This window comes from Pyrus communis, chromosome 15, assembly GCF_041283825.1.
Source record: "Pyrus communis isolate YQ-2024b chromosome 15, ASM4128382v1, whole genome shotgun sequence".
In the NCBI taxonomy this organism is placed as follows: domain Eukaryota; kingdom Viridiplantae; phylum Streptophyta; class Magnoliopsida; order Rosales; family Rosaceae; genus Pyrus; species Pyrus communis.
This window is the reverse complement of record NC_142579.1, coordinates 1,601,206-1,627,407: the sequence shown is the minus strand read 5'-3', so window position 1 is coordinate 1,627,407 and position 26,202 is coordinate 1,601,206. Positions and strand designations below refer to the sequence as shown.

Sequence of the window (26,202 nt, the reverse complement as noted above, 5' to 3'; positions counted from 1 at the left end):
ATATGACCCGACCCGAAATCAACCCGTTAATATTTTCAGGTAATATGACCCGACCCGTTACCCGTTAAGAAAAATATATTTTAAATCAATAAAAATGAAAATGAAAAACATAATTTGACCAAAAAAAATGTAAAACATAATACTAAATCAATATATGCATACTAAATTTCGGAGTTGACCCTTTAATGAAAGTTGTAAAGCTTTTTATTACGAGTGATTACATTTTTCACACTTCTACAATAATTATTATTAATTTTATTAATTTTTCACTAAAATAAATAACATTGTTCATGAGATTTGGAGGGTTTTAAAAATCTAAACGACCATGTAACCTTGCCAATGGAACTCAAAGCTTACATGTTATTCCTTTTACAAAATCCTCAATTTTCATAGATCATCATGACATAAGATTTTGTGGTATATATCCACTTCTGTAAATATTTTAAATTGACGATCAAATTAGTTCATTGTATTCATATAGGATCAAGGAGTGTAGCTGTAAAAAATCATCAAAATCAGAATTAAAATAACCGTTAAATCGTGATTTTTCGTTTATAACCGTCGAAACATTTTGTCTCGTTACTTGATCTCTGAATGTTTGTTTTTTGCAATTTCTGGCGTATGCGATCTCGAAGCATATATAAACACGTTTGATGGTTGGATCATTGAAATTAGTTTCATATGATGCGTATCCCATCAAAACGATACATTAACTAACACTTAAAGTTTATTTATATTTTCATTAAGTATAACATAAGATTTTGTGGTATCCACTAATGTAAATATTTTAAATTGAAGATTGAATTCATTCATTGTATTCATATAGGGTCAAGGAGTGTAGCTATAAAAAATCATCAAAATCGGAGTTAAAATAACCGTTAAATCGTGATTTTCATTTATAACCGTCGAAAAGTTTTGTCTCAGTCCTTGATCTCTGAATGTTTGTTTTTTGCAATTTTTGGCGTATGCGATCTCGAAGCATATATAAATAAGTTTGACGATTGGATCGTTGAAATTAGTTTTGTAGGATGCGTATCCCATCAAAACGATAAATTCACTAACATTTAAGAGTTTATTTATACTTTCATCAAGTATAACATAAGATTTTGTGGTATCCACTAGTGTAAATATTTCAAATTGAAGATCGAATTCATTCATTGTATTCATATAGGGTCAAGAAGTGTAGCTGTAAAAAATCATCAAAATCGAAGTTAAAATAACCGTTAAATCTTGATTTTTCGTTTATAATCGTTGAAAAGTTTTGTCTCTTTACTTGATCTCTGAATGTTTGCTTTTTGCAATTTTTGGCGTATGCGATCTCGAAGCATATATAAACAAGTTTGACGGTTGGATCGTTTAAATTAGTTTCGTAGGATGCGTATCCCATCAAAACAATAGATTCACTAACACTTAAGAGTTTATTTATACTTTCATCAAGTATAACATAAGATTTTGTGGTATCCACTAGTGTAAATATTTTAAATTGAAGATCGAATTCATTCATTATATTCATATAGGGTCAAGGAGTGTAGCTATAAAAAATCATCAAAATCGGAGTTAAAATAACCGTTAAATCGTGATTTTTCATTTATAACCGTCGAAAAGTTTTGTCTCATTACTTGATCTCTGAATGTTTGTTTTTTTCAATTTTTGGTGTATGCGATCTTGAAGCATATATAAACAAGTTTGACGGTTAGATCGTTGACATTAGTTTCGTAGGAAGCGTATCCCATCAAAACGATAGATTCACTAACACTTGAGAGTTTATTTATATTTTCATCAAGTATAACATAAGATTTTGTGGTATCCACTAGTGTAAATATTTTAAATTGAAGATCGAATTCATTCATTGTATTCATATAGGGTCAAGGAGTGTAGCTGTAAAAAATCATCAAAATTAGAGTTAAAATAACCGTTAAATCATGATTTTTCGTTTATAACTGTTGAAAAGTTTTGTCTCGTTACTTGATCTCTAAATGTTTGTTTTTTGCAATTTTTGGCGTATGCGATCTCGAAGCATATATAAACAAGTTTGACGGTTAGATCGTTGAAATTAGTTTCGTAGGATGCGTATCCCATCAAAACGATAGATTCACTAACACTTAAGAGTTTATTTATACTTTCATTAAGTATAACATAAGATTTTGTGGTGTCCACTAGTATAAATATTATAAATTGAAGATCGAATTCATTCATTGTATTCATACAGGGTCAAGGAGTGTAGCTGTAAAAAATCATCAAAATCGGAGTTAAAATAACCGTTAAATCGTGATTTTTCGTTTATAACCGTCAAAATTTTTTGTCTCGTTACTTGATCTCTGAATGTTTGTTTTTTGCAATTTTTGGTGTATGCGATATCGAAGCATATATAAACAAGTTTGACGGTTGGATCGTTGAAATTAGTTTTGTAAGATGCGTATCCCATCAAAATGATAAATTCACTAACACTTGAGAGTTTATTTATACTTTTATCAAGTATAACATAAGATTTTGTGGTATCCACCAATGTAAATATTTTAAATTGAAGATCGAATTCATTCATTATATTCATATAGGGTCAAAGAGTATAGCTGTAAAAAATCATCAAAATCAGAGTTAAAACAACCGTTAAATCGTGATTTTTCGTTTATAACCGTTGAAAAGTTTTGTCTCGTTTCTTGATCTCTAAATATTTTTTTTTTGCAAATTTTGGCGTATGCGATCTCGAAGCATATATAAACAAGTTTGACGGTTGGATCATTGAAATTTGTTTCATAGGATGCGTATCCCATCAAAACGATACATTAACTAACACTTAGAGTTTCTTTGGGTTAAATATTAAGCGGGAAATGGATGGATATAGGCTGCAAAATTTCCCAAACATTAGGCGGGAAATGGATGAAACTCTTGAAATATTAGGCGGGAAATTAATTATTATAATTTTTTTATGTGTTTGGTATTTTTATATTACTTGATATTTTTATTTTTAATGTGTTTTATGATTTTTAATCTCAATCTTTGCCTATAATATACTATAAAAATAAATAAATAAATAAAACTTAAAATTTAAAGTTTATATAGAATAATAATTAATAAACAATATATACATATTCATTATATCTATTGCATTTTATAGTAAGTTTTTTTTTAGTAGTTTAAAAAATTAAAATCATCAAAATAACATTTTTCTTATCGTGTCGAAACAGGTTACCCGCGTGTCACTCTCGTGTAAACCTGTTAAGGACCCGTTATTAACGGGTTATTATCGTGTGACCCGATAATGACCCGATTGGTTATCGTGTTGACCCGAAACCGGTTATTTTCGTGTCGTTTACGTGTCGTGTTAACGGGTCGTGTAAGAAATTGCCAGGTCTAATAATTTCTCCCCACGAAATCAAGGTAACGAAGCTCGTGCGTTGTGGAGGAATTTTTTCAAAAGACGCTCGATTAGGGCTGGGCACGGGCCGGGCCGGGCCCAATTTTGAAGGGACCGGACCGGATCTAGGTTCAAAGGGAACGGGACGGGCCGGGCCGGGGATTACATTTTTTAATATAAGAACCGGACATTACCCGGCCCGGTTGAAACGGGCCGGTTCGGGCCGGGTCCACGGGTCCATTTTTTATTTTTTTTTTGGTTGTTTGAAAGAAAAAAAAAATTGTACATATTCACAGATTGCAAACTGCACAGATTGCAATCTGCACAAAAAACTGCAGACTAATATGCAAAGACTCCGGTGAACACAGAACTTCATATCAAAATCTTGTGAACTAGTTAACCTTTTAGCTTGTATGCTGAGAAATGTGCAACCAAATAAAAGGAAAAGAGAAGTATGTGCTGAATTATAAAAGGATATGCAAAGACTCCGGTGAACACAGAACTTCATATCAAAGTCTTCATACCCTAAGTCTGTGATCCCCACCAATTATTTTAATGCTAAGAATATGCTCGTCATCGTCAAGAAGTTCCAATCTTTCAGTACTTGTAGTGGCAGGAAGCCCAGACTTAACATCAACTTCTCTGAGACTTCCAATCTCAAGGTTCCCCTGCACCACACACCTGCTGACGAAAAATGGAGTTGACGGAGACAGAAGGTTCTTGATATGCTGCTCAAGTGCATTGATATCTTTGCCAGAAGGATCTTTGGCAACCTGCATTTTCACAAAGAGTACCATACTTAAGTTATAACACCTCAATTTCACAATAATTTTAAGGATATCGATCAAATCTGAAACACATTAGCAGCACCATAACATTGCTAATTCCAGCAACAGTTCCAAATACACAACACCAGCTACTCAAACTACGAATACACGAAACCGAAATTAAACATTTTAATCTTAATCAATATTTACGGGCCGAAACTTTTAGGTGTAAATCTAACAATAATTCGAACAGACTCGAGTGCAAGGTGGAGATCTGTGAATGTAGTAAACAGTATATCAATTAGCTTAGTGCTGAACCTAAGATTTACGAAAACAATACAAATCTTTCAAAAGCTTCGATATCATAGAATTGCAATTATATAATTCATGCTATCACCGAAACCGGATCAGAAGACAATGACTAACAAACAACATCTCTACACAAGACTTTAAGTACACTAACGGAAAGAACTCATGGTAAGAAACGGATCAAACCAAAGGCAACTATGATATTAAAATATGACTCGAAAGAAACAGAGATCAAAGCAAGTAAAGTTCATTAACAAAAGTAAACGATGAGGGTAAGTCAAACATTAGCAGCAGAAACAGATCTAAACAACAAAAGCAACAGAATTTCATCACAAACTAATCAATTCGAGTCGAATCGAAATTCAATTGAACAACAAGATTTCGAAAACCCCAACAAAACCCATTTCCCAAAACCCACCAAGATCCAACCTTTTCAACTCAAAAATCAAATCCCACATCCAAAATAGCCCCAATTAAGATCCCAAGTTTTCGAAACCCAAAAGCGATACTTACAAAGCAATCGTCGTCGATGGTGAAGATGTACTTCTTCTTGGAGACCATGTAGCCGAAGCATCTGCAAGCAGAGTCCTTGAAGGAGATGCAGGACGCCTTGGGACCCAGAATCCGGTTGATATCGTTGCGGTTGTAGAGCTCGTAGTCGAAGCCCTCCGGGACCTTGATCACCTTCGACGGGTCGCCGTCCTGGACGATGATGAGGTGGTACTGCTGGAAGAAGGGCCTCCACATCTCGAGGAAATCGAGGTTTCGGATGGTGGGGATGACGATGTCGAGCTCGTCCTTCAGCAGAGGGGTCGGGGCGACCTTGCTGTACTGCGCCATGGCTGCAGCTGCTTCTCACCGACGGAGAGCGAGAGAGAGGGAGGGAGAGAGAGACGGGTTGGAGTTTAGACTAAAACCTAAAACCAACGGTCATGATTGGAAGGTATGTTTATTTTCAATCTGGGCCGTCCATTTCAATTACAAACGGGCCGGTTTGGGGCCCCGTTTTTCTATAAATCTGGAACCGGCCCGACCCTAGAATGCCATTACCTAGGCCCGCCCCGCCCCGTTTCCCCTATTTAAAAATAGGACCCGCCCCGTACCCGCCCCGACCCGCCTATACCCGCCCCTACCCGCGGGCCCAAGACCCGTTTGCCCAACCCTACGCTCGATATTCAAATGGTTGCTTCACGCGCCTTAAGTAACGCCTCACGTCAAAATATAATACTCTCTCTGTTTATGTTGACATACAGTGTAACGTATTTGTACCTTACTTTACTGAACATGGGCGGACTTTCAACAGACACATCTTGTGTTTGCTTTTGAATCTCTATTTTTTTACATATTATTCTCATTAGGCGATATAAGCAATCTTATAAAAATCACATACTTAATACTTTATGTTATTTCAAATCTCATTGATTTTGTACATCAAAGTTACATGACTCAGTATTTGAAAAATAAAATAAAAAATCTCATGTGTTGTGGTCCTCTAAACTCACTAAAAACCATTAAATTAGACAGCAATTAGAAATGCGTAATATTAGTATTACAAAGATATTTAAGAGCGATTTTCAAGTAACTATTTACAAAACTTCATTTACAAATCTGTCGTACGTTTGCAATACCCTTCATCTAACATTTGCAGACCTACTGATTTGGCATCATCCTCTTGAAACTTCTAAATCTCTCATCCATATATCCGCCTAAACGTTAATGTTATTAGGGTTTTATTTAATTGAGATTTCAAAAGATTTTAACAGGTTTATAAAGTTTGTAGGATCTTTTCTATTTGGATTTTTGAAGAATTGGGGAAAAAGTTTAAAAATTCATGAGTTTGTAGAAGTCTGGGGTATTTAATTAGAATTTTAGGGGTATTCGATAAAAAAAAAATTAAAGACTTTATTAAAACCATAGAAATTGGTGTGTGTATATAATCAAAAGATTTAACAAAATTTATTAAAATTCATATTCAATCATGATTCCAAATGAGTAATAAAGTCTTAAGTGTATTGCTAACGAAGTTTGGTTGAATTGTTAAAGATCGTTTCCTTCGTGAGACCAAATTATACGTTCAAGTCTCGCTGCTAGTAATTTTCTTTAATGGGCTATTTGAAGAAACAAAAAAAGAGTTAAGATCCCATTTCTAAGTCCTCAAATAGATTTGTGGCATGCTCTATTTCTGGGACGGGATAGCCTCCCTCTAAACCTTTTTGTACCGAAAAAAAAAAAAAACTTTTCATAAACTTTGTCTTCGCCTTGAGGTTATGAAGGAATTCACTAAAAATTCAGTGATATATACTCAAAATCTATATAGAAAATAGAGGAAGTTGTAGCAATGGTTAACTCAATTGGAGTAATGTTTGCAACTAAAAATCTATGATCATTGGTCTATTAACTTATCAAAACGGATCCTTTTCGTCAACTTCTTTAGAACATTCATCAAAATGAGTCATATGTCTCGCATGTGAAGTTGAATCAAAGGGCAAATATGGAAACCAAATGAGAAAAATTGTAGCATGGTCGTTCAATTTTAACTGAATTGGAGAAATAGTCCCTCAACTTTAATCCAACTGGAGTAATGGTCCATCAACTTTAATCTAATTGTAGCAATGGTCCTTCCAAATCCAAAGTGACACATTTTGAAGGAATTCTGGCAGAGTTGGCGAAAAAAATTATAGGTTGCACGTTTGAATGAGTTAAGAACCAATGATTATGAATTTTCAGTTAAGTAACTATTACTCCAATTAAATTAAATTTGAGAAATTATTTCTACAATTTTCTTTAGAAAATATGAAAGTGCATAAAATATAATAGATTACTGAACTTTTTATTTATTTATCAATAATAGGTACACTAAATAGGTGAAATACAAAGGGCATAATTGGAAATTTGTGGTTCACATGGTGGCAAATGCTGTAAATTGGTACGAATATCTCCACCAAAACCCTAATTGCGAAGAGAGGCGCGATAAACAGACGCACACAGAACGCTTCCGTCGTCTCCAGTCTCTCCGCCGGCAAATAGCAGCAGCATCTGCAATCAGCCATGGGTATTTGATTCAGTTTTACTGTCTACGTGTTTTCGCGATATCTGATTGGTCGTTGACGGTGAGTGAGTGCTGTGCAGGTAAGGTTCACGGGTCGCTCGCGCGTGCCGGGAAGGTCAGGGGTCAGACCCCGAAGGTCGCCAAGCAAGACAAGAAGAAGAAGCCCAGAGGCCGCGCCCACAAGCGCTTGCAGTACAACCGGAGGTTCGTCACCGCCGGTAAGCTCAGCTCATCCCTCTCCTCACTTCCTCAGTTTAATTATACTTGATTTTTCTGAATTAGGGTTTCTTTGGATTTGGGAACAAAAGGGTTGATAATTTGGATGGCTCTGATTGTAATTTTGATTGGATTTGCAGTTGTTGGATTCGGGAAGAAGAGGGGGCCTAATTCTTCTGAGAAGTAAGGTTGCTTTTTGGGGACTTTTTACTGTTTTCTTATGAGGCATTAGTTTCATTTGAAGTTTCAGATTATGGTTTGACATTATCTACTGGTTCTGTTTCGTCGTTCTAAATCGAAGCATGTTTTGATTTCCGGATTGGTAATTGCTTATTAATATCTGCTACTTTTGAGTCTTTGAGTACATGATCGTTCGATATTGTTAGTAATTTAAGTTTTGATCTGCTTATGCCTTGTTGTTACATTGTTAGTATTGATTTTTGGCTTCTCTGGTGCTGCCTGTATATGAGCATACTGAGATTACTGGTAGTCTCGAGTACTAGATGGTTACGGAGCTATTTGTTTTTCAGACATCTAGATGTAATTCATGTAAGTGAAAAGCCTTTCGAACCCCACATTTTCGCTTTTGCCAATGACAACATTGATCTCGTCTTAACAACATTATCATTCTTTCACTCCTTTTTCATCGACCCTGACCTTGAGTGACTATTCTTCGTTCTAATGTCCATCTCTTTCATCTCCATAGCTCCAATCTCGTAGATCTAGACGAAAATAGAGGAACCCCCACCCCCCATTTCCTCGTTAAGTGTTCCTTGGTGGAACAAGAACTCGGGTTACACCAAAGCACAGGCCTTCCAAACTGAAATACCGCCGGATGATCGGATGTACAAAAATTATAGCGGAACATAGTGAATTTATGTTTGTGAAATACCGCCGGATGATCGGTGCACATAGAAAGTCGGATGAACTTGGTTTTTTGTAATGTTACGTGATGACGGGTCCTTGTGGATCGAGTCAGGTGTTCTAGTTTTGTGTTGCAGTGTTCATAAACGTTATGAGATTTCAGAACCACTTCGTTTTTAGTTTCGAACTCAAAATCACCATAGTTATTAACTTATTACACCATGATAAGAGATTAATGGTTATCCGTAAACCAACAACCTCCTCCGATGACCTCTGCCTCCAGCCGGTCGATTGGAACACTAAAGTCTTTCAGAGTACTGGGAACTTCAAACCTAAAGAAAGGGCAGCCAGCCACGTGTCAACGACGAATTAAACTGGTGATTGCGAGAGCAGCTGACCTAGCAGTGGTCGCAAGCCTTTTCTTACTCACCATGTCACACGGCAGCTGTATGTGCACTAAAAAAGTCACCGTGCACTCCTCGTTATAAAAATAAAGGAAAACTAATAAAAATAACTTAAAAATTTTATGTTTTAATGATAAGAACAAAATAAAAGATAAAAAGAATAGTATCATGATTGACTTTTGAGTGTAAAAATGTGATTTTTCGTTAAAGTAAACAGTAATGGGGGCTTTTCGTTAAAACTTACTAAAAATAAAGGCAAGAGGTCATAATGATTACTTTAGAGTAATTCTCTTTAATAAACCATCTAAGGAAAAAGTAATCAAATTGGAGATTATTTAGTTGTTCGATACATAGGATTACCAAACGATCTCTGATTCGATCCACTTGTTCTTTTTGAGGTGCACGGTGAACATCGTTAATCACAACTGAAACGGAGATAAGGAGATGCAATTGGAAATGCAGCGAAGTATTGTTGGTTTCGTAAAGCACCCGACTGAATCTACTCTACATGTTAGCTACTACATGTCCAACTTTCAAAAGAAAAAGTATGGCAACAATCATGTTAGCTACTCTACATGAATGCATACACAACCCAAACACAACTGGAAAATATATATACCTTAACTTTCCGCAGCTCATTTGTTGAAAGATACACGGTACTTTCTGCGGTCAACTGACCAACAAAATCCAAACGAACTTGCTCCGTGCTCAACGAACTATTGGCTTTCCATCAGCAGGAGCCTGATTGAGTTCTGGTACTGGTGGAACTGCAAGGAAAGGAACAATTGTTTCAGTGTGGAGGCAAAATGGAATCCAGTTATCCTATAGCCAGCCTAGCATCGAAAGGAACCAATGTTTCGGTGGCAAGGTACGTTACCTCTTTCATAAGCTCCTTGCATTTACGAGCTAATTCTTTCTGATCAGCTGCTCCAGATTCTTTTATTGATGCTGTCTTTGAAGTGATAGAATCCACCTACCAATTGCAAAGCTACAATATCAATTTGTACATCAGATTGAATGAGAGTGGCTCACTATTTATAAAGTACCTCAGAAAGTACCTCTTCGACTGCAGCTTCAACAGCTTTTTGCCTTGCTTCTAGATCACGCCTCCTAGATTCCACCTCCAGCTCCACGTTATTCAAATCTTTAGAAGCCTCCTCGAACTTCATATCTCTTTCCCTTTCTAGCTGCTTTTTTAATTCATTCAACTGTTCCACTGGAGAAAAAGAAACAGAGTTGGAAAATTTACCACTATCTACATTTTTCCTTCTTTCGATCATAAGCCCTATCGGTATGCTAGGAAAGAGGCTCAATAAGTTTTGCGAATGTTATAAAGGATCGAGATTTCTAAACTTTAATTAAGCAATTTACATTAGAATTCATCCTACCTTTTCCCTCCCGTTCAACCAGTTTGGCCTGAAGAGACTTGCTTACAACCCCATCGTCACTTAGTTTGGCCTTTACAGCCTTAAAGTCTCTGTCCACTGATTTAGCAGAATTAACCTAGTATATAAACAACTGCACGTTATGAAAGAATACGTTTAAAGCAACGCCACTTGCACTGCATGAATCAGAATGTCGACGGTGAAAATCCTTTATCACAAAGATCATTAAAGGATACAAAATTATGGTATGCATACCTGTTCTTGTATAGCCTGCATTTGGGCCAAGTGTTTTGACAATTTCTTAGAGACCTGACCATTAAAACTTTACAATGTTATATTATACTAAAGTACACACATTAGTAATTACTAAATTAAAAACAAAATTAAACATATAATTTTCAGTTTTTGTTAAGCTTCCATCAACTTACTAATTGTTTAAATTGCATCTTCTAGATCATCTATTTTCGGTAAAACGTATGAGGACATATTGCATCATATATAGATCAAGACTGGTGTTACAGATATCAACAGCATACTGTTTGATAATGGATTACCTTTGTATAAACCTCATCAACAGCGGTCTTCTCCTCCAAAGATTGCTTCGCTGACCTTTCAGCATTTTTCGCCTCCTCACGAACTGATTTCTTCTCTTCTAAAGCCCTCTTTAAGCCCAATAAAAACACAAATAATTTCTTTTAGTTGCAAAACGAGCAAAACTCTGGTGAGCAATCAATGAAAGAAAACTAAAGAAACACTGACCACAATCGACAAAATAATAAGCTTACTTTTACCTAGTAAGGTACAGAAACAAGTAATTTAAACCCTCATTAGGAAAATGCATAAGATGGAATCGAGTATCATAGGTAAACAGGCAACACAACAAATACTTGAGAAAAATGTCAAGTTAGAACGCTAAGGGAAAGGAGAACAGGCTATTATAATATAAGGGAGTCGAATGGGTAGAACAATTTATTTGTTATTAGAGGTTTTGTAGACTGGTAGTCGAATGACAACCAATTCGTGCAGGTACTATAAATATTCTGAATATAACAATTCCTCCAGAATGCTTCCACGGCAAGCCAGGAAATATTTTAGTATGAAGGAAATTGAGGCTCTAAAACCAATTGGCCATGGTGGAGTGGCCCAACTTCTTGTAAGCCCTCGCAACCTTTATCTTGAAGGAAAGTTCCTCCATGTTGTACTACTTGCCAATATTCTTGCAATGGAATAAGGCAAAAGCAGCTATTATTACTAATAATCTTATCTCAAATTCTTGCATCTCCTATAGTGGTCAATAACAAGTTAAGGTTGTCATATGGATCTCCAAAGCATGACCACATAAAATCTACAAATTGCTTAACTACAGCAAATAAAACTAGAAAAACTCACGAGCCTTGTAACACCCAGAGTGGGGATGCAATCAACAGGAATGTAGTAGTACTATTTGGTGAACTGTCATTCAGTAAATAGAACTCGAAGAGAATATACCTGCAATTTATCTGGTGACTGAACAATTTTTGAGCGCAAATTTGCATTTTCTTGAACACTTTGTACCAAAGAAAACTCTGCACTAGAAACCTATAGTAAAAGAATACGCCAGAAGAATAATTACATAAATACATAATTAAAACATCTGGATGAAGAGTGATAATTACATAAATTTATACTTAAAAACATCTGGATGAAGAGTTGATCACAATAAATCAAAATTTAACACGGCATCAATTGAAAAGAAAAAGAATTTTATTAAATGAAGAAACATATACAAATAAGAATAATCTCTGACCTTGTTGAAGACTTGATACTATGTTTAACTGAAGATATGAAAATAAGGACTGGGAATAATTGTACTTAAAAAGGAATTTTTAAAACATTTCAGTTGTATCGCCTCTTCAATCCTAACACTTGGGAAAGATTGATCTATGTTGACCCATCTACTCTCCCTCCTACACACATAAGGTTAGAGTTTTGGGGAGCAACCACATGCACACACACTAGCATGCCCAACTTTAGTCAATCAAAGGGCCCAATCAAGAATAAGAAATCCAGGCTAACAAATACCACAATGGAAGTAGATGTGTTATCATTGAACTACATTTGGTGGATGTCACAAAGTCTAAGGAGGACCCGTGCAATTTTATTCTAATCTCACACTTTATAATTCTTTTAATGCCTGTTTATGAATCTTCATAACGAAATAACAGACGTTCCTAAATTTGTTCCTCTTCAAATTCTTAACAATTCAACACTACCAATTACTTAATCTGCAGCAATAACAAAAGCTTTCCTACCAGAGTTTATAATTTATTTGTGTTTTTTTATGCTATTTAGAGCATATATCAGTTAGCCAAGCAGTCAATAATCTAACCTTTTCCTCTATTTCTCCAATCTTCTCCTTCAACTTCTGACGAGAAGTTCTCAGTGACTTTTGCTGATTGTTAAGGCCTGAAACAGTTTGGTGCAATTCTTTAACTTTTGCATCTACCTCTTGAACAAGGGGCAACTCCTTTTCTCTTACTTCATTGTAGTCCGCAATCTCTGCATTCAACTACAACACAAACATCTAGTGAATTGATGCATATTTGACATTGAACCTTTTAGTTTATTAAAGGAACCTTTTTTATATTAAAGTTACCTGGGAAATCTTGTCCTCCCACCCCTTGCGTTGCTCATCTATGTCAGTTAATTGATCCACGACTTGGGTAAGGATATTCATTTTTGTCTCTCTGATATGTAACATAAACAACTATCATGTGTGAGAAGCAATTATGATAGAACTAATTAAACCAGAATAATTGAGCTTTTCATATGTGAAATATTTTCTCTTTTCAATTAAGTTCAAAATGGGAAGAACTATTTTCCTTCAGGAGAATTTTGATTTGTGCTTCCTTGTGAATACATCTGACCCAAAAGAAAATTCCCTCTCTCACTATCTATCTCTCTCCCCCCAAAACAAAGGAGGCATCTCTAGTGACTCCATAATCATTGTTCCTTGTGAGAATGACAATAAGAAGATTCATTTCACATACATTGAGGATACTTAGCACGAAAATATTTTTTGTGATCACTTGCGGTAGGTTTAGTTTACCATCAACTGGGACAAAGTAGCATCACTGTGTTAAGAACTTAAGAACAGACGGTCACACAAATTATAATAAGTTTGTTAATATTCACAAATTAAATCATCTAACCATGCATCATTTACATTCAAATCAAACTGGAAGAGCCCAAACGAGAATTTATCGGAGTATTATTAATCATCACACACAAGTACTACGAAAAGTAAAATCTTTGAAAGGAATAACTAAAGACAAAATCTTACCTGTGAAGAGAGAAATTGAGAAGTGCACTGACAAAATATTCAGTCCGATCCGTCTCAGGTTTTATCATATCTTTTAGAGTAAATTTCTTAGGACAATCCACTAAAGCCACCACTTCCTTGATTCTGTTGTATAGCTTCATGGTCCGGACCGAGTCCATGTGAAAATCCGGATTCTCGAGCTGCTCCAAGGCCGAAAACTCAACCTGCCCGTAATCTTCCCTGCATAAATCAGAAACCCCACGAAGATTTGAAGCTCAGACTCTCTCTTCTCTATTACCAAACATAAAATATTGAAAAACCAAGGCCCCGTTCGATATCCATTTCGTTTTTTTAGTTACCAAATGAGTTTACAGTTTTCAAACAAATGAAAACGAAATGGTTATCAAACGGCCCCTAAACATTGATTCTTGTTCGCTTTTCGAATGTGAATCAAATGGAGTATCTGGGTCCAAACCCATCTCTGTAACTACCGAAAACGCAAAACCCCATATAACCATTGAAATTAAAAGCACGCAAATTAGGGACTTAAATTTCTAGTGAAGTGGACAAATTAGCGGGAAATTTAGGGTTTAAGGAGAGAGAAGTACTCGTGGAAGAAGTCGAGGGAGACGAGGATGCGGGTGTAGAGGTCGGCGACGAAATCAGGATTGGGGTTGACGAGATCGCGGTCGGAAATAACGACGATGTGAGCGTCGGCGAGGATTGTGACGATGTCGGAGCGAGTAAGCTTCGGGTACTCAAACTTCGACATTTCTTTCTTTCCCCAAATCTTTCACAAACTCGGTAGTTGGTACTGCCGAGTGGCCAAGAAGGGAAAGGCTCAAGAGATATAAAAGGGGAATTGGAACTGAATATTTTCCCGCTCCTTCCGATAATTGAAAATTTCTGTTATTTTGTTGGTTTGATAACCATTTCGTTTTTTTTTTAAACGAAAAAAATTAAAACAAAAATTAAGAAAAAATGATTATCCATCCGTCGTTAAAGTTTAAACTTGTATGAGTTAAATGTAAATTTCAAGTTACAAATGAAAGGAATGTGATAAAGAGTTGTATTTTTCGGAGTTCGGATGAAATTTTTAGTTAATAGGTCTTGAGGTTGGTCTTGAGGCTCGAATTCAATCCTCGTGGAAGGCCAAATCAAATGTGACAGGTTCATTGATTTACTTCAAATTTGTGTATGAGAAATGGGACTAACAGAGAATGAGGACGGAAGCTAAAAATTTAAATTGATTTAAAGAGATTCATGTTTTGTTTATTGAACATGTCCAACTTGATCACAAGTTTGGCAAAATAGCCTATTCGAAACTGCTTTTGTTAAAACATTTGCAAGCTGATCTTCCGACTTAACTCTTGCTATCTCCATAATCTTTCAAAGTGATGACGATCTCTTGTGGAGGAGGAGTCATGGATTAAAAGAGAGACTTGTCATCCGTCATTTAATCAGTAGCATCGAAATTAATAATCCAACACGAGTCAAGATCTCCTTACGCAACTAAGGCTTTTCTCAAATTTCTTCATCTTGATCATCAGAGGGGGATATCTGATCGAACAAGAGACAAGATTACTCCTCCCCCATAATTACAGTGGATTGATGCGATAGACAAATACTTGGCTCTTTCAATGTAAAAGAGTCATTCCTTCTTTTACATATGTTTGCATAAACTTTTCTTTTCATGATTTTAACTAATCGTTTTGCTAATGTCACACTGTAATTTGCAGTTCAGTATAAATAGTGTAAGGAGCCAAGTGATATACATGATAAATAGAGATCGACAAGGAATCTTGGCATGCATGCTTCCGTCTAGAAAGAAACTTGCATATGTAACTCTTGGAACGTCAATAATACCATGTCATGCGTAAGTGTCTCCCCTCAAGATTATAAGATAGTACGACTCTTAAGACTGTCATACTGTTGGGCGACCGATCGTGTGGTTCCTCACGATCAGAATACACATCAAAAAGCTAGAGATTCAAGTTTGTTGTTTCAAAGTAGAAGATAGCCCTCACATTCCCTGCATCTCCTAACAACAATTCAGTATCGGAAATTATTTTTGCACGCCGTTTTTCACCACCCACACAGCCTTAATTTGTTTCTAACCATTGAATTGAACAAATACGAGAACCAGGAGCCAAAAACTGTGCAAAAATTACTCCCCATTTCGGATTTGATCAACGTGGGTTAGTTGTCACTCCTATCGACTCTTGATTGACACTGGAATTAGTTACCAACCATGAAACAACATAAATTAACCATTCCCATATCCCAACTGCAAAGTAGTGCATTCTCTCATTAGACTTCAAACAAAAGTAACCTTATTAGTATGACTGCCAACAAACGAAAGCACCAACTTCACCGTTGGCAATTTGATTCTGCAATCAATAACTTACAGACAAGGCTGTGTTACACATGAACGACATACTATGGGTAAACATCATCTTCACTAATTCTATGTGGGGAAAGGCGAAATTTTCAAACCTATAGAAACCCCACAGCGAAGAACCGTAAAACTCAAACAATAAAATGCACACGAACGCTCAAAGCAGACAGGAGAATGGAAGGAAAAATTCGGGGAAAACAGATACCACAAGAGAATAGGGAAAAGAAGTAAAAGCATATCTCCAGCCTTGAAAAATGGAGGTGGTACTAGGAGGAGGATCACCTGTAAAACACGGGAACAAAAACATGTATAGAAGGTTAAAGCAATTTGCAAGATAAGGTTCATAGCCTCTTAGGGCACACTTTTCATACCGTAGGGTACATGCATACCTTATAGAACAACGTTCTCCTCCAGGACTTCAGCCATCCCGGCTATTAAACACGGGAACAACATACCGCAGTCTTTGAATTGAAAATGAATGTCAGCAAAAAAGGCAAGTAGAGAATATTGGTGAAGAATCACAATTCACGGGCTCAATCGAACAGCTTCTTGGAGTAAATGCAACAAGAAGGCAAGCCACTGGCTCCCAAATCAGCTTTTCGGGACAAATGCAGCTAGGGCATTTGCATAAGCAGGGGAGAGGTTACTCAAAAGGGGCTGCATTTGATGGCCATAGAGGGAAATCAGGTGAGAAAAAGCTCTTCCGATTTGTGCTTTTACTTCAGGAGTTTCAACCGGAGATGCCACAACTTGAGCAAATACATTAATCAATTCAGGGACTAGAGAAAGGATCTGCTTGGAACATAGAATGAGCGCGTAAGAAACTTATGGTCACCTCCATTAAAAAAAGGAAAAGAAAACAAGAAAAACCGAAAAGACCAAAAAAGTGCAACTTCTAGGACTACCCAATAGACATGGAGCTTCCATAGAGGGATCCCTCATCGTGTGTACAATATATGTACATATGATAAATGTGTGTGTGTATAAAATATATATCTTATCATTTTAATCTACCAAGTTTCAGACTGAAATCATGGAGCAGTGAACTAACCGGAGCATTTGATGACAAAACAAGAGTACAGATGCAACTATACACTGCCATGGACTCTTCACGATCTTCTTTTAGTGGAAGAGCCTTCAAGAAAACAGGAAGTACCTGCAAATTTATTAAGGAGATATATACTTAAGCTCAGCAAAAGAATAACAAAATGATGGAAGAATGATAACAGTAAGCCCGATAATGTCATCAGGACACTTACCTGATTCAATGGGATAGATTCAGGGTGCACCATTATCATCCTTGCCACTGCACCAGCTGCGTTATCCCTGACGGCATCATCTGGCTCAGATTCCCCAAATAGTGGGTAAAGTCCACGCAATATATCACCATAGTATCTGGAAAATGATTAAAGGACACACTAGCAGAAGGCACATTCTAGGTTTCAACGCCAAACTAATTTCTACAAACAAATATTCGTCACAAATCCTGTAATACCTGAACTCAGAACACCAATCAGAGGATAAAGAAAATTCCAAAGAAAAAGTAAGGAACAAGGAAAAGACATTAAAAAGTCTTTAACATAAAAAAAGGATACTTCAACGTCCCTTCGCCCCCATTTTTACAGAACTCTCCAACACAAAAAGCAGCATTCCTTCTATTGGTGGCATCTGATGATGCTAGTTCTTTGATTACCAAGGGCATCACCCTCTGAAACCAGACACAAATATCAGAAACTAGCTTAATGTATCCTAGAACTTAATGTACATTCTTAATTTTCTTTTAAAAGAATAATGTATAAGAAATTTGGTAAAATTTACATTGACGTATCCAGCAATTGGAGCACCCATGTCTTGAGCGACTTCAGCAAGGCAGGCAACAACCATTGTCCGATCTTGCAATGGCCGTGAAGCTCTCTGAACACACCAATGGTTAAATTAGGAAAATACCTATTCTAGCAAAACGCTAGCAAGGTCTTGCAACTAAATTTGATATAATATTTTTGCAACCCACCGCGAATTTCATTAAAGGTTCAAATAGCCTAGCAAAAATAGGTGCAAAATGAGGACCCATTGACTTCGCAAAAGCAGGAAGAAGGTCAGAAACTGCGTCCATAAGTTCTTCATCATGTACAACATCATCGTCCTCAATTTCATCATCGGATTCTGTCTGCTGACAAGCTGATTCCTCCCGAAGCAGTACCAGAGTAGCATCAACAACCCGTGGTACATCTGATATTGGATGACATCATGTTATCAGCCTTTAGAAGTTAATTCAACAAATAGGATAACACCCAACTACAAATCATACTTACAAGGCTCAACAACCATATATCCATAATCTTTGATGATATCAGCAAGGCTCATACAAGCTTGAGCAACAACTTCCTTGTCATCATCTTCAGTCATAGTCTTGATATAAGTATTCATCACAGTATCTGCAGATTTTGAAGAGTTTGATGATAATGTAACAGAAAACCAGGATGAGGACAGGTACAAATATCTTCTGTTTTCAGGTCTTTATCTTACCCAGGATTTCCTTAGCCCTTGCTTGTCCTTCCTGCAAAACAAGAACACAAAAACATTTAGTACAATACTTTGATACCTAATAATTTCAAATGAAATCTCAACTATATACCAAGGTGACACCAAAAAGGAGGGTCCAAGAAGCCATTACAGTACACAGATGAATATGCTACAAACAAGTTTGCAAAACCAAATAACAGTGATCATGACACACACTTGCATGTACAGATCAATACTAAATATGTAAATGAAACAGGTGTCTGAAGTTTGTGTCATATTAAGTAATAAAAAATCAGACATGATTCAACATGGAAGAAGTCAGTAGTTAGAGAGAGAGAGAGAGAGAGAGAGAGATGAATGGCCACTAACATTATGATTCTGGTAAACTGCCTGTGCTGCTGTTAAAATATCTGTATTTGAAATCAACCAAACATGAGTTGTTAATGAACAAGTGATATTAATATCATACAATTAACAGAAAAACAAGACAGTACTCAATGAAAATTAACCAGCTCATCCACATTTCCAGTATCCTTTAAGATAAGTAACCTTTGACAGATAGCATGCAGATACAGACAAAAAGTTTGAACTCACGTTTCAGTGAAATGATTGCTTGTAGCCGAACATCTTCATGGAAATACCCTGAGTGTCGTACTAGGATCTTTAATGATTCCTCCAAATAGCTTAAAAGAAGTCAAAGATCCCAAAATCATATCTTATTGATTAACATTGTATATCCATAAACTTAGAATGCTAACCTAAAGATCAAATAAAATTACATGTTGGATACGGTGCATATGAGGCCTTCGTATGTAGTGCAAATAAGCCAAGAGCTTGAGTTGCAGCTGCTTTTTCATCTAAAACTCCTGTTCTTACGCTGATATTTCGTACTCTTGGCTCATCATGAGCTTCATCATCAGATGAAACTCCACCAAATCCATTAATGTTTTCATCATCAGACTCATCGATGTCCACTGCAGCTCCATCATCAAGATTGCACGAAGAAAACGCCAGGGGTACGACATGAGGAAGATACTGTTTTCCAAAAAGGGAAAAATAACTCGTGAAAACGGGCATCAAGTGAATAATTATACTAAGCATTACCCAACTAAAGCCTTCCATACCTGTATAAAGCCATCATCCAAAATTTCTGACACATTGCTGAAGAATCCATGAATATACTCCCGAAGTTCACTGAATTCCAATCCAAAACCCTGTGATAACACTAGATGTGTTAACTAACAACATTGAGACAAAATAATCATAGTCAAAGGAATGAGGAAATATAAATTACAGAAATTGCAGCTTCTATATAAGGGGGTAAAATTGGTTCCATCCTAGTTCTCCCCACACACATTGCAACTATTCCAACTAATTCAGTAGCTCTTGCTCGTGAACGAAGATCCTCATCATTACTAAGCACCAAGAAATTTTTCATCAACTCCAAAACCCCTTCAGCATATGGAACGAATGCCTGTTCGGAGGCAGATGCAACTGAACCAATCGCAGACTGCAATATGATGCAAATCAATAAATTTAAAATAATTCTTTGGATACCTAGATAATGTTTAAAAGAATTTACTTCAAATCTTTAGCCCAAAGAAGACCACCATACCATGCACGTCTCCTGCAAATTACGAGGGCTATTATGGAGGGCCCCCAGTAGTTTTCCCATCAATGGATCAAGGAATGGAAGAATTTCCTCACCCATGTTGTCACAAAATGCCGCCAAAGCATAATATGACTTCTCCTGCACATACAGATTGTTTTAATCATATCAAATACATATGAATAAACTACACCAATCTTCTAATTTTCTTCTACCAAACATACCTTCACTTCGTCAGATGCATCCTCGAGGGCATTCAAAATGCAAGGAAGCACACTTTGATAGTGGGAAACAATTTCAGGCTGCAAATGCTCCGCAAACTGACCCAATGCAAATGATGCAGCCCCCCTAACCATTTCCTCAGGATCTCTCAGAGCGCCTAAAACAATATGAAGAACTGGATCCAACTTATCTTTTATCATCTCCAAACAACCCTCTGAAATGACACCTAAAGCAGTAACAGATGCTTCCCGATATTTTGGATTTGCATTTTGACTGCTTAAAGAAGAAAATTCAAAGACAGGGTGGAAAACATGCTTTGGTATGTTCAAAGCCATAGTATCAATAACTTCTGCAGCAGCCCGATCTGGAGCAAGATCATCATCCTTATCTTCATCATTTGATTCCGCGAGTAATGGGCACATAACTTGCAGAATAGGGATGACCAGCTTATGCTTTTTGAGGGAATTGGATTTATACTTTGCTAGCCATGAAACTATCTGAACTGCCTGAGAAGCAACAAAAACGTAAGAGACAAAGATGAGGAATATTAACAGACAGAGAGCCTTGGTTTACCGATGAGAACAAACTTTTTTTTTTTTTGCCACTTCACCTTTCCATTTTTCCCTTATTAAAAAAAAAAAAAAAACAACTGAAAAGCGCAAAACCCACAGCAGCTCCAATTTCCGTCGATGTCTGTAATGGCTGCGCTGCCGGAAAATCGCCTCTCTCTCTCTCTCTCCAACTATCAAATCCGATCAGTCGGAAGCTGACGACCTTTCCGGCCCCCAGATTGTAGGTCGAAACCTGAGGCTGCAACAACCCAAAATCGCAATGCAACACTAGAGATCCCCACATACAACTGAGAGAGCTGATGGGGCTACGCACCCAAGCAACAGAGAGAGCACATAATCCAGTACACCGGATCTGCAAGAGCTAGTTAGAATCATATCTGAGGGGCAGAGTTGCCGGCCTTTGATCCCTCAGTTTGCATAGAGAGGAGAAAGAGAGGAAAGAGAGAAATAGCAAGCAGGTGCAAGAGGGAATCCTTGGTGGGAGCGACTACGGTTTTCAGCTGTCTCAGTTTTTCTTTTTCATATCTTGAGGGCCAAAATGGAAAGGAAAGTGGCAAAAAAATTTGGTCTCAAACGGAAATTGTTAGGTCCAGTCCCAAACTTTATCAGCCCAACCACAGCTTGAGAGCATACAGAAAAGACGAGAAAACTGACCCTTTTTACTAACCTGATGACGTGTATTAGATTCTAAACTTTGACTAGAGCATACTTCAAGAGAGAATTGCACAATGGATTTAACAGATTCCCCAAGAAGAGGTGCGGGAGATTCAATCAACTCATCAAAAATTTCAAAAGCAATAATAGCAACATCCTCCTCGCCGGCTGCAAGGCATTGTCTTGAAACATTTAAGATGCTGGGTATGAATTCTCGAAACTTCACCTGGATTGGTATGAATACGATAAATGCCAATAAAAACGAACTAATTAGTTACACTGCAAGAAATTTGGGAGAAAATGCAAATAACACAAAAAACCAAATGCCTGTTTGGCATGCTTGACATGAGATGTGGAAAGCATCAGATTACTTGGAATAAAATGCCAAAGGAATAAGATTGTCATGTTTGGTCAGTCAGACTTGGGATCTTATGTTGGTCTATTTAAGAATGTTGATTAAAGCGTGGTCACTATTTGGTCTTCAAATGAATCCCAAAATTATAACTGACTATCACCTGTGGTTTTGATGAGAGAGTAATTTTCTCTTGTGAAAATTTTATTTAAGGATTCAAAGAGGAACTTTAATCCTCTGTTCACAGTGAGTTAAATGATAAATCACATCACAGCCTCACTAAAAATCACGTTCTGAAATGCTATTTTTCATCAACCATTCAGCGCATAGACAGCCAGGATCATATTCCATGAAATTCAAGCATTAGGTATATTAAAAGATGTAACAGCCAAAGAATATATGATCATGTCCAATAGAATAAAAAATCAAAGGAAAAATTACCATAGGTCTGATGTGTCTGTCAAATACAAAACAATACAGTGTAATCTAGGACAAATGAATCTATGAGCTAAACCAAAATTTCTCTCACCAAAACCAGTCAAGAGCACGTTCCATCATACCAACAGAAGACTGAATTTATTTGTATATTTTTCTAAACCAAGAAAGAGATACTCTTGTTGTAAAGGTGATGGATACTTGTAAATAATAGGTGATGGATCCTTATAAATAATAAAATAGTTGCTTTAGTTTATATTTCAAAAGCCTTATCTGTTTGGTGATTTTTGTGTTTAAATTTTTTTAATTGAATTGTTTAAAAAAATGCGTTGTGCTATCAACATGCTGAGTAGTAAACACATAGTAATTCACGGGAACTTTAAATCTTCAACATCATTTTAGGTTATCCAACTTACCCAAGTATAGAGGACAAACAGAAACAGATAATCAATATTGAAGAACATATTGCTCATAAAAGAATTTATTTGTGATATAAAGAGACAGCATGAATACAAACTCACCACTTCAACCCCATCATGAGTGAATTCCAGAAAAGACCCTACAGCCCTGGCATAACAATTCAACAATTCAAATGAGAAAACACAAGCTAATCACTTATTAGAAAAAGAAGCATAAATATATCAAACTTATGAATATAGTAAGCATTACTTGAGTGCAGCAACTCTGACGCGGTTGCTTGTCTCATCCTGCAGGCATTTCAAGAGAAGAGCTTGCAAATCTGCGAAATGTGGCCGAAAAGTATTCCCTATTGTTTCAGTCAAAGAGCTGAACAGGATCAATGCCACCTTATTTCAACAAAGCAAAACCAACCATATAAATCAGTATATTGAATCTGACCTACATACTAGCATAAACAAGAGTGTGCATTCACAGTTGAATGATGGATTACAGAAGTGGATAAGATGTCCGCAAAATAAAAACAAAGCCAAAAAAAAAAAAAAAAAAAAAAAAAAAAAAAGATCAGTGAAACAACAAATGAAATACCCCTAAAAAGCAGCTATGAAAAATCCATAGCGGGGTTCCAATCAAGCCAAATAACTGAAAAAAAAAAAAAAAAAACACATCTTTAAAATCCTGAAGACCATAAACAAACTTTCTCCAATAACTCCTCTCTGCTGATTCCCACCCTCAAAAAACATCCTATTTCTTTCCATCCATATTACCCATAACACAGCCAAAAAATACAACCCCATAAAGTCCTGGTTTTCTACCACTTTCCTGGTATTTTTATTTTATGCTTCTCTCATATAAAAGCAACGCAATCTCTGGAAATAACCCATCTCCTCTCGAAGCTTCAGAACCACCAGATAATGTAAAAAGACATGAACAACAGATTCTAGACAATGCTTGCAAAGGATGCACCTTTGAGGGCATTAGTTTAGTGGGTCTCCTTTCCGGAAGCATTTCGCACATGTTAACCTTCCCCTGAGCCCCTAACCAGGTAAAGACTTTCACATTGGGGAACTTTAGACTTCATAATCAAACCATATGGCTGAAAATCCATATCTGTATCATATTTAACTATATAAGCAAAGGACAGCAATAGGATTTGATGGAAAAGCTTCCCAATGATTCCAGACTCCATCAACTTGAGTCAGCTCTTGAAGGATATAACAATATCTGTTCTATTCTTAACAGCAAAGCCGATAATTCTCCTACCTCCTCATCACACAAATTCCTTTGATAGCTCAATTCATAGACCATCCATTTCCACTCAATATAAGTTAATCAAGTTCACCTGATTAAGTTATTTAATGATTTAGAACAGTGGTAAAAGTGCAGGTTTTCTGTTGTTTGTTGCCCAAAGCATAAACAGAAACTTGTGATGTCTTCCAAACATATGCTCATCAATTCTTCTCCACCCTTTTTTGCATTTCTCTTTCATAATACAAAATTGGGTCACGTTGCCGCACCTGTTTGGAGTGGCGTGCATTTGACCAAGAAATAGTTACCTATCGATGGCTTGGATTACTTGGGCTTTAAGATAAATTAGAAGGAAACTACTCTACGGAGATGTTTAATTTTGGCTGCAGTCAAAATTATTTTTTGCGACAAACTCAACGATTTTATTAAGAGACAACAATAACGATACATAGCAGAAAATATGTCCAATAAAAAAGTGCAGAACCTCTAGCATATTAGCTGTTAAATAGCATATAAAAAGCTCCAACAAAAACAATACAGCACTATCCCAATCAGCTGCCCTCTAATCTGCAGTAATACAGGAGAATGATATATCCCAAAAGAAATTGATGCCCACAATGATACCCAATTGCAACCACTATCCTCAAGCCTTCCACTTGCCCCCTAGAATCTCCAATAATCCTACTATTTAGTCCTATACGAAATACCCCAAACTAGCCAACAAACCACCTCCAAAAGATTCTTGTTATGTTCCCCTACTCCAAAACTATAATGCATAAGGTTTCTCAACAAGCATAATCGCACAACTCATGAATCACCCTGGCTATATTAGCTTCCATACACAATTTATGCCACAACTTTGGACATTGTAGGGCAATGAAGGGAAAAAGCGGTCAAACTTTCAGCTTCCATTTTGCAAATAATGCACCAAAGGTTTAGTCTTACCAACCATTACGCCTCCTCTTGTGAGTAATGTCACAAGTGTTCATGAACTTTCAGGATTACAATTATATAGAGCGCAATGAAGTTAACATGGGGAACGATATAGAGAGTGCAACAAGAAAAAGAAAAGGGCTTTTTCAGAACACAACGGAAATTACCTCTCTATGTTCTTCCTGTGCACTCTGACTACATTGAAACAGAAAGGGCAACAAATCCGGCCATTCTCCAGCCGGGACCGCATATTTTGCAACGACGCTAACCACATTGGCACTGGCTCGCCTCACCGGCGGACTGCATAAACACCATGAAGATCAATAAGCAAACCATTTTGAATGTAAAGCAAATAAATGACACTGACACACAAGCTCAAGCAATTAAGCATCACCCAAAATCGAAAACAAAGCAATAGATATAAATTCAGACCTGTTCTCCATTGTGATGCTCTCAATGAGGGACTGCTTAACGAGGTGTTTACTCTGAGGAGAGAGCTTGGCCCAGTGTCCAGTGATCTTCTTCCTCAAAAGCACGGCGGCCAATTGCCGCACGTTCGGCGTCTTGGCGGTGCGGAGGTGTTGTACGAGCGCAGGAACCACCTGAGGGTCCTTGGCCAACCGCTTTATCTGGTCCTCCGCCTGCCGCCGGGCGTCGTTGTCCGGCATCAGGAATTGTATCAGCAAAAGCTCCAGTGACTGCGACATGTCGTCTGCTCTAGTCTCTCTCAGTCTCCCTGTATACCTAGGGTTTCTGGTATCGTTCGTGCGACGGCGTTTCGGGTGGGGCAAGTTTCCAGCGAGGGGAAATGGAGGTTTAGTGCAAGGGTTTTTTATTAGGTTTTTGGAGAGGGAGTCTCTGCTGCTGCTGCCGCCGCTTTGCTTCGGAGTGAAGGCTTTATATACGTTGTGGGGACGCTCTGGACAGACAAGTGGCTCGTAATTTCGTAACATCGGATATACGGTTGTCGCCCGTGGACCCATGCCTTGTACAAGACTTGGCAACTACTCCTCAAAATACTCGAACATAACTTCATGATTATAATCGAAATCGTTTATATTATAAATTATGATGTAAAAATATTTTCTATTGGTCGATTAACTATAACAAACAGATAAACAATTTGTAATACTTTTATCCATTATCATTATTTTTTTATACAGTTCGATGACAAACGATTATATATTTT

The 26,202-nt window shown here is 37.0% G+C and overlaps 4 protein-coding genes across 6 annotated transcripts; 1 reads left to right on the top strand and 3 right to left on the bottom strand.

Annotated features, from left to right (window-relative positions):
* Positions 1-3,709: 3,709 nt before the first annotated feature.
* Positions 3,710-5,365, bottom strand: LOC137707779 (UDP-arabinopyranose mutase 3-like). The gene is made up of 2 exons (XM_088685422.1): positions 4,945-5,365; positions 3,710-4,128 (listed from the first exon to the last, which is right to left on the bottom strand). The coding sequence occupies exons 1-2, from the start codon at positions 5,269-5,271 to the stop codon at positions 3,874-3,876; spliced, it is 582 nt and encodes a 193-aa protein (XP_088541548.1). The 5' UTR covers positions 5,272-5,365; the 3' UTR covers positions 3,710-3,873.
* Positions 5,366-7,323: 1,958 nt separating this feature from the next.
* LOC137718243 (small ribosomal subunit protein eS30z/eS30y/eS30x) lies at positions 7,324-8,057 on the top strand. The gene is made up of 3 exons (XM_068457759.2): positions 7,324-7,483; positions 7,561-7,698; positions 7,837-8,057. The coding sequence occupies exons 1-3, from the start codon at positions 7,480-7,482 to the stop codon at positions 7,881-7,883; spliced, it is 189 nt and encodes a 62-aa protein (XP_068313860.1). The 5' UTR covers positions 7,324-7,479; the 3' UTR covers positions 7,884-8,057.
* A 1,193-nt stretch (positions 8,058-9,250) lies between these two features.
* On the bottom strand, positions 9,251-14,544 carry LOC137718251 (kinetochore protein NUF2 homolog). Of its 3 annotated transcripts, XR_015957244.1 has the most exons (12): positions 14,259-14,503; positions 13,672-13,890; positions 12,985-13,075; positions 12,718-12,897; positions 11,838-11,927; positions 10,904-11,011; positions 10,605-10,658; positions 10,353-10,467; positions 10,011-10,180; positions 9,842-9,937; positions 9,584-9,731; positions 9,251-9,389 (listed from the first exon to the last, which is right to left on the bottom strand). XR_015957244.1 is itself a non-coding variant. In XM_068457771.2 (11 exons), the coding sequence occupies exons 1-11, from the start codon at positions 14,420-14,422 to the stop codon at positions 9,681-9,683; spliced, it is 1,326 nt and encodes a 441-aa protein (XP_068313872.2). In that variant the 5' UTR covers positions 14,423-14,544; the 3' UTR covers positions 9,251-9,680. The 3 variants fall into 3 exon arrangements, 2 of the variants coding, with proteins under 2 accessions (XP_068313872.2, XP_088542948.1); XM_068457771.2 differs by having other exon boundaries at positions 9,251-9,731; positions 10,023-10,180; positions 14,259-14,544; XM_088686822.1 differs by having other exon boundaries at positions 9,251-9,731.
* A 1,385-nt stretch (positions 14,545-15,929) lies between these two features.
* Positions 15,930-26,002, bottom strand: LOC137740048 (uncharacterized). Its single transcript, XM_068479839.2, has 21 exons — positions 25,446-26,002; positions 25,181-25,313; positions 23,085-23,221; positions 22,937-22,982; positions 21,642-21,854; positions 20,405-20,908; positions 20,187-20,321; positions 19,866-20,081; positions 19,696-19,785; positions 19,362-19,606; positions 19,166-19,254; positions 18,941-18,981; positions 18,575-18,605; positions 18,361-18,483; positions 18,060-18,277; positions 17,867-17,962; positions 17,644-17,756; positions 17,308-17,443; positions 17,100-17,204; positions 16,438-16,840; positions 15,930-16,330 (listed from the first exon to the last, which is right to left on the bottom strand). The coding sequence occupies exons 1-20, from the start codon at positions 25,994-25,996 to the stop codon at positions 16,640-16,642; spliced, it is 3,423 nt and encodes a 1,140-aa protein (XP_068335940.2). The 5' UTR covers positions 25,997-26,002; the 3' UTR covers positions 15,930-16,330; positions 16,438-16,639.
* Positions 26,003-26,202: the final 200 nt, after the last annotated feature.

What these genes read in the sequence shown, in the direction of transcription:
- LOC137707779 (XM_088685422.1), bottom strand. Translation starts at nt 5,271, where the DNA reads ATGGCGCAGTACAGCAAGGTCGCCCCGACCCCTCTGCTGAAGGACGAG. An exon ending in CCATCGACGACGATTGCTTT is followed by an intron (nt 4,129 to 4,944) that starts GTAAGTATCGCT and finishes GTGAAAATGCAG; the next exon opens with GTTGCCAAAGATCCTTCTGG.
- LOC137718243 (XM_068457759.2), top strand. An exon ending in CCGGAGGTTCGTCACCGCCG is followed by an intron (nt 7,699 to 7,836) that starts GTAAGCTCAGCT and finishes TTGGATTTGCAG; the next exon opens with TTGTTGGATTCGGGAAGAAG.
- LOC137718251 (XM_088686822.1), bottom strand. Translation starts at nt 14,422, where the DNA reads ATGTCGAAGTTTGAGTACCCGAAGCTTACTCGCTCCGACATCGTCACA. An exon ending in TTGGAGAAATAGAGGAAAAG is followed by an intron (nt 11,928 to 12,717) that starts GTTAGATTATTG and finishes CTTTTACTATAG; the next exon opens with GTTTCTAGTGCAGAGTTTTC. An exon ending in TGCAGGCTATACAAGAACAG is followed by an intron (nt 10,468 to 10,604) that starts GTATGCATACCA and finishes TTTATATACTAG; the next exon opens with GTTAATTCTGCTAAATCAGT.
- LOC137740048 (XM_068479839.2), bottom strand. Translation starts at nt 25,996, where the DNA reads ATGGGTCCACGGGCGACAACCGTATATCCGATGTTACGAAATTACGAG. An exon ending in ATATAGAAGCTGCAATTTCT is followed by an intron (nt 19,786 to 19,865) that starts GTAATTTATATT and finishes GTGTTATCACAG; the next exon opens with GGTTTTGGATTGGAATTCAG. An exon ending in TTTTGTCATCAAATGCTCCG is followed by an intron (nt 16,841 to 17,099) that starts GTTAGTTCACTG and finishes TGTTCCAAGCAG; the next exon opens with ATCCTTTCTCTAGTCCCTGA.